The following is a 7,500-nucleotide window of genomic DNA, read 5'->3' as shown; positions in this document are numbered from 1 at the left end:
GTAGTAAGCTATTACAAGTAGTAGTAGAAATAGCTTGTTTATTCTGAATGGTATTTTTACTGACATAGTACATGAACGTAAATGTATAGAATGCTAACATTTTGCAATGTCAATGTCCAATTTCTTGTACAACTCCTATGTACTGTATGTACTGTTAGAGTAGTATAAAAAGTATTCCTTTCCTCGGCTCTGAGCTCTCCTTGACAGTCCTAGCTAGCTCCCACCTCTCATTACTTTGCCGGCATACAAGTACAGAAAATTTGCACACTCTTCCAGTCTACAGTTTGGAATGTCTTCCGTGCTGCGATTCTGAAAGTTTTTGAGCTCAGACCACCCATACAGGTGAATCTGCCATCTTCAGGGCACGAATAAAATACATTCTGTTTTCTCGCCTACCTTACCAGGCTATGTTTCATCACTGATTTCATTTCTCTGACTTAGGGTTACACTGACAAGAAGTACTGTCGAAGAGAAAGGTTCACTCTCTGAGTGTGATGCACAGTTTATATACACTATAGCTATGATGACACGGCTAAAAAATGTTTCTCCCTCCTTACTCAGCTGTCAAGCACAGGAAGGCATTCCATTGTGTTGGTGTTTTTTTCTGTGTTAACATTCACACTTTTTTGTGCTTTTTTCCAGAACTTGTCTACTTCAGACTCTTTTGCCTCTCTGTTTGTAAGCCTCAAGCCACTGTCATTTAGTGCACTGTAGTGATTTTGTGGACTACACTGTAAATATTTGAAGGTCCCGCAAAGAACCTTCAGGTGGATCATGGAGGAAACCAAAAGATCTCTGATGAATCCTTAAGTTCTCTAAAGAACTTAGACGTTCTGGAAAGAACCCCATGGCTCTTTACAGAATCTTTAGGATTCCTTCCACAGCAGCAATCGAAGCGTTCCTAAAAAAACAGTTGGGTTCTTGTGTTTTTGGAGGAACCTTCAATAACACATTGGGGTTGTTCCAAGAATACATTTGAAACATATAGGTTCTAAAGAGTATGTTTAGGTTACTCAGAAAACTTAAAGTCCTATGGGAAACTTTACATTTTTTACAGTGTACATGGTGTTTTGACGGGCAGAGAAACACGGCTTTACCTTGACTGTCATCTCAGCCACGAAGATGGCAGTGAAGATGTAATTGGAGACAGTGAGGAAGACCCTTTCCTGCAGAGAGGAAGAAAATAAAAGAGAGAGAGAGAGAGAGAGAGAGAGAGAGAGAGAGAGAGAGAGAGAGAGAGAGAGAGAGAGAGAGAGAGAGAGAGAGAGAGAGAGAGAGGAGAATAAACACAGATTAAATAGGAACATTTAAAAAGATAGTGAGAATATGGGTTATACATGATGCATACTTGGATGCATAATTGTCATAACTAAAAATTGTAAGAAATGAAGATCAGATTTATATTCATCACATAGCACAATACATTATCTCCTTTACATAAAAATAACAGTTCAACCCTTTCCTGCAGGAAAAAATAAATAAGAATAAAAGACGATTCAAAAAATAGAAGGAGAGAAAAAGCAGGAGGAGAAAGAATAAACATGAAGTGCTATATTGTATATCCTTACCAGTGTTGCCAGATTGGGCAGTAACCGCCCAATTGGGCTACTTGGGATGAGCGTCTGCGGGTAAAAACGGGTTTAAATTGTCCATTTGGCTTTTTTTTCAGTCGTTTTGGGCCCAAAGAAGTCAATGTAATTTGTTGAATTTGGGCGGAATTTAGCACATTTTGGCGGTTTTTGATAACCTTTTGGGCGGGCTTTGATCAGACACATCTGGCAACACTGATCCTTACAATACAAGCCAGAGACTTAATCCTCCACCAAGGAATTGTCTCAAGTGCAGAGTTTATGGAATGAAGATGGAGGATTCTCATTACCCAGATGCACAGTTTCATGTTTACAACACTTAACATACCGGTAATATTTAAATGTTCTTCTGAATACGCCCCAAGCCTGCACCAGGATTTAACTCGAGATAAAACAGATAAAATTAAAACCATAACTGAATAAAACAAACAATATAAATGATTCAAATAATACTGACATGCTATTATGCATGGTGATTACATGCAGGAGGGATGATGATGAATTGCCTTTGCTGTAGGTAAGCAGACTTCCCCCCAAGTGTCCCAGCAGGCTGGCAGCTGACAGCCAGACTGGGCCCGGGACAAAGACATCTGAGAGGGCCTCAAACCCAAGCAGTGCAATGTAACAAGGTTCCAATTCTGGGCCCCCTCTCTCCCTGGGCCTGGGACCAGTGACCCCTTTGTCCCCGACTGTCGGCTTCCATGCCAGCTAGGCTGACAGCTGACAGCTAGCAGTCCAGGTTGCATGGGTTTAATATAATGTAGATATTATGCATGTAATGTAAATGATACAGGCACTATCAAAGGGCACATTTACCAACATGAATAAAGATGAGTTCTCATCAAGGCTAAACAATTAGGGTGTCTGGCCACGCACATGTCACTCATGACTGATCACAGGTCAGTGTTAGGCAGCAAGTGTTCAGAGGGTTAAATCTACGGTCACACATAGTGGTGTGGAGATTCGTCAACATTAGTGGTGTGCCACAACCAACTAGTGGCTATTTTTGTTTTATTCAGTCTGCTCCACAAATGACTATTTCACACCACTGTCCAAAAAAGTACTACAATACTATGCAGCTTTTCTGGGGTCCAGTTCTCGAAATCATAGTTGCTAACTACGTTAGCTACTTTGTTGTTTGCAATGCAATTTCCCATTGACAACTACCCAAGTTGCTAACTGGCTAACAACTACACTTTCGAGAACCCTGGTCTGCTATTTCATCAAAAAATCTCAGCAACCAATATTGCACTTGGGATCGTATGCTGGTCTGGAATCAAGACGACCTACAACACTTCTCTGGATACCTTGGTCAGCTCAATTTAGTGGGCAGCAGATTTGGACAGATGTTTAAATTCACAACAAAAAATAAATAAACCAAATATGGGTCCAAAGGGAATATTAAATGAGCACTCACTGTTGTCGGTGAAATGAAAAAGACCTGATGGATGGATTAGAAAAACCGTAAGCGAGATAAATAGCTCATTTTCAGATTTGTTTTCCTACATTAGCACCACTAGCTGACTCTAGAGGATCTTGAGGCCTGTGTGTAGAGCTAGGCTAAGGGCTTCCGCACACCGGCTCCGACAAAGTGCTGCGCACTGCTCAGCTAAAATTCGATTCCATTGTTTTCAATAGAACCACGCACACTGGCGCCGATGTCCGCGGACATTCACCGATGTCGGATAGCAATTAGAGACAAGTTCTATTTTGTCGGCGCCGCCCATTGACTATCAATGCAATGTTCGTGTGAAATTGGGTTTCGGGGTCCGAATTCTGTCGGAAGCAAAAGTGCGCCGCAGTGCTGTCGGAGCCAGTGTACGGCCGGCCTAATGGCTACTGTGTGGGTTTTCCTGTGAATTTTATGCCATTTTAATATTCTATTATTGCTCAGCATATTATGACCCCATATTTATTTTATTTCTATTTTTTCATTTAATTTCGCTTTTTAAAATACTGTTGTCAATCTAGCTGTAACTGTCTAGCACATGAATTACTATTCTATACAAATACAGTTATTATAGATGTTGCTATTGTTGTTGTTGTTGTGTGTGTGTTGTGTGTGTACTCTTTAAAAAAAATGCGTCTGCACTTGTTGTTCTGTATATTTCCTGTGCACTTTGTATTTGCTAGTGATGTTAGCTATGATTATGTCCTCGTTTGAAAGTGGCTTTGGTTATAAAGTGTCAGCCAAATGCAATGTAATGTCATGTTGCTGTGTACTTACCAGACTGCCCTGATGAATCTTGGGCCTCTCTAGGGCCACGGTGATGCAGTTGAGGAAGATGAAGGCCAGCACCACGTAGTCAAACAGCTTATGGGCAATGATGGACTGGCACAGCAAGCGAAACCTGTGGAAAAGAAAGAAAGAAAAGGAGGGATACAGAGTAAGAGAGGGGAGAAGAATGAATATACAGTTCAAATGAAAGCATATTAGCATACCGTCAGGTCCGTAACGAGACATTTTCAAATACAGAGGTCAAATACTGTGTGCTGTAGGCTACTCCTTACTGTACATTTAGAATGCTGCAAACTCAGTCAAAGTTCGCTTTCATTCATTCACTGCCTTGAGGATAAATGAGGTTGGCATAGACAGATTGAATTTATCCTTGTTGATCATAGATCGATCTTCATCATAGATCAATCTTACATTTCTGAAAAATATACAGAGGACATGACCTCTGTGTCCTCAATGGTAGTTACGGCCATGCATATCGTAGTTGTCCGAAAGGGCGGATGGAGTGGTGCATTAGCATCCCTACTTTTGGGCTCCCTAAACTAGACTTTCTCAACTTTTACTGCAGACGAATGAGTGCAGCTCAACATTAACATTTTTAAGAAATAAAGAATCAGGACAAAAAAAATCCACTTTAAATCTCATTCCAGTGCCCTCTTAATCTATAGAAAAAATGTGAGAATCCTGACTGACCACTTGAAACCTGTGGAAGCGAAAGAAATAATTTCCTGTTGGTTAACTTGACTTGGCCAGGTTTATCACTCAACTATGTTCTTTGAATACCTCACCCAGTGCCGTAACGAGAAATGTTCAAATATCGAGGTCAAATAGTGCTGTACCTTATACTGTTCATTTAGAATGCTTCAAACACTTCAGTGAAACTCTTAAGTTTGTTTTCATTAATCACTGCCTTGAGGATAAATGGGGGTTGCGTGTACAGACTATTTATCATTGTTGATCATATATCCATTTTCATCACAATTAAATTTTACATTACTGAAAAAAAGAAACGAGGACATGACCTCTGTGTCCTCAATGGTAGTTACGGCCAGAAGGAAGGTCCGCACACTGTTGCTGCTCCAGGTTTATTAACACAACGTTTCGACCATGCAGTCTGGTCTTTGTCAGGTGTATGTGTTACGGCCATGGCCTCACCCTGGTGGTTTTTTTTCAATTTTCGAAATAAGACTGGATGCGTGTTGTCAGTAGGTCCATGTTATGAGTGTGTTCTAAACAGACCAACGGCAGTGCACTACAGAAGGCAGAGGGTGGAGTCAAGGTCAGATTCAATTTACTGTTCTGAATCCAATAATCAACTCTGTTCACTCTGTGTGTGTGTGTGTGTGTGTGTGTGTGTGTGTGTGTGTGTGTGTGTGTGTGTGTGTGTGTGTGTGTGTGTGTGTGTGTGTGTGTGTGTGTGTGTGTGTGTGTGTGTGTGTGTGTGTGTGTGTGTGTGTGTGTGTGTGTGCGCATGCGTGTGTGGTGGGGGGTACATTTGGGTTTGTGAGACAAAAACAAAAGACAGAGTGTGTGTGAGTCCGAGCATGTGTGTCCTGCCTAATGTGTGCATCCGTGTGTGCATGCATGCATGCTTGTGAACGTGTGTGTGTGTGTGTGTGTGTGTGTGTGTGTGTGTGTGTGTGTGTGTTCGTGCGTGCGTGCATCTGTGTGTGTGTGTGACGTGTGTGTGATGTGTGCATGTGTGTGTGTGTGTGTGTGTGTGCGTGTGCGTACTTGCGTGCATGCGTATGACTGCCTGTGTGTGGCAATCTACCTGCGATGTGTTGTGGTGTCGGGTCGATACACTAATCAAGCTGCTTTCTAAAGGAGCTGGCGCAGTGCCGTGGCTGACTATTGATCCTGTCCAGAGGCAGCTGAACCACCTGTCCAGCCACCACAGCACAGCACTCGAGGATACTCACACACTGAACTGCACTAGACTGGACTAGACTAGACTACACTGGACTGCACTGCACTGGACTGCACTGGACTGCACTGGACTGGACTGCACTGGACTGCACTGCAATGAACTGCACTGGACTGGACTGGACTGGACTGCACTGCACTGCACTGGACTGCACTGGACTGCACTGGACTACACTGCACTGCACTGGACTGCACTGCACTGCACTGGACTGCACTGCACTGCACTGGACTGGACTGCACTGGACTGCACTGCACTGGACTGGACTGGACTGGACTGCACTGCACTGCACTGGACTGGACTGGACTGGACTGCACTGGACTGGACTGCACTGGACTAGACTAGACTAGACTAGACTAGACTGCACTGGACTGCACTGGACTGCACTGGACTGCACTGGACTGCACTGCACTGGACTGCACTGCACTGGACTAGACTGCACTGGACTGGACTGGACTGGACTGCACTGGACTGCACTGGACTAGACTAGACTAGACTACACTGGACTGCACTGCACTGGACTGCACTGGACTGCACTGGACTGGACTGCACTGGACTAGACTAGACTAGATTAGACTAGACTGCACTGGGCTGCACTGGACTGCACTGGACTGCACTGGACTGGACTGCACTGGACTAGATTAGACTAGACTGGACTGCACTGGACTGGACTGCACTGGACAGCACTGGACTAGACTAAATTAGACTAGACTGCACTGGACTGCACTGGACTGGACTGCACTGGACTAGACTAGACTAGACTGCACTGGACTGCACTGCACTGCACTGGACTGCACTGGACTAGACTAGACTAGACTAGACTAGACTAGACTGCACTGGACTGGACTGCACTGGACTGGACTGCACTGGACAGCACTGGACTAGACTAGACTAGACTAGACTGCACTGGACTGCACTGGACTGGACTGCACTGGACTAGACTAGATTAGACTAGACTGCACTGGACTGCACTGGACTGCACTGGACTGGACTGCACTGGACTCAGGGATGGACTGGGACAAAGCAAGGGGTGGTTGTGGTGGCTCAATTGGTAGAGGAGCCTATTTGTCAAACAGAAGGTTGCAGGTTCGAGACCTGCCCTGTCTAACCCCATCAATGTGTCCTTGAGCTAGACTGGACTGGTCTGGACTGGAGTCAGGTGTTGGGCATGTTTGGGTGAGACAACGAAGCTTGTGGCAATATTCCCAGTCATGAAAAGAAGGAAGGTCCGCACACTGTTGCTGCTCCAGGTTTATTAACACAACGTTTCGACCATGCAGTCTGGTCTTCGTCAGGTCACATACACCTGACGAAGACCAGACTGCATGGTCGAAACGTTGTGTTAATAAACCTGGAGCAGCAACAGTGTGCGGACCTTCCTTCTTTTCATGTTTAATCGTGTTTAAGTCCGGCACCTGTTTAATCTGGATGTGCGCGCTCTCCAAAACGCTACAATATTCCCAGTCATCTCTTACAGTACGAGCTATTTTGACCACCACAGGCAAAATGAATATTTACGTAAATCTGACTCAGAAGGGTCAGCTGATATCATTACGTTGAGGGGAGGACCAGGCCGAAATCATCAGCAGTCCACCAGGCAAATGCCTTGTATCATTGCCTTATGGTCAATCCAGCCGGAGTACAGTAGGCAACACTTAATGTCAGCCTGTTCTCTCCTGATTCTGCACAGCCACAGCACTTTAGTCATCAGCCTTTGCTTTAAAGCAGTCTCTCTCTCTCTCTCTCTCTCT

At 44.3% G+C, this 7,500-nt stretch overlaps 1 protein-coding gene across 1 annotated transcript in view; it reads right to left on the bottom strand.

The window, feature by feature from the left end:
* The window catches only part of LOC134456583 (voltage-dependent T-type calcium channel subunit alpha-1I-like), a 401,906-nt gene that overhangs the window by 127,429 nt on the left and 266,977 nt on the right, over positions 1-7,500 (bottom strand). The window contains exons 21-22 of the mRNA XM_063207987.1: positions 3,817-3,940; positions 1,098-1,166 (exon numbers count right to left, since the gene is read on the bottom strand). Of these exons, the coding sequence (XP_063064057.1) occupies positions 1,098-1,166; positions 3,817-3,940 (193 nt within the window). The remainder of the gene's footprint in view (positions 1-1,097; positions 1,167-3,816; positions 3,941-7,500) is intronic.

This window comes from Engraulis encrasicolus, chromosome 1, assembly GCF_034702125.1.
Source record: "Engraulis encrasicolus isolate BLACKSEA-1 chromosome 1, IST_EnEncr_1.0, whole genome shotgun sequence".
Taxonomy (NCBI): domain Eukaryota; kingdom Metazoa; phylum Chordata; class Actinopteri; order Clupeiformes; family Engraulidae; genus Engraulis; species Engraulis encrasicolus.
Note: the sequence above shows the minus strand (reverse complement) of the source record. Positions and strands in the feature narration are given on the sequence as shown.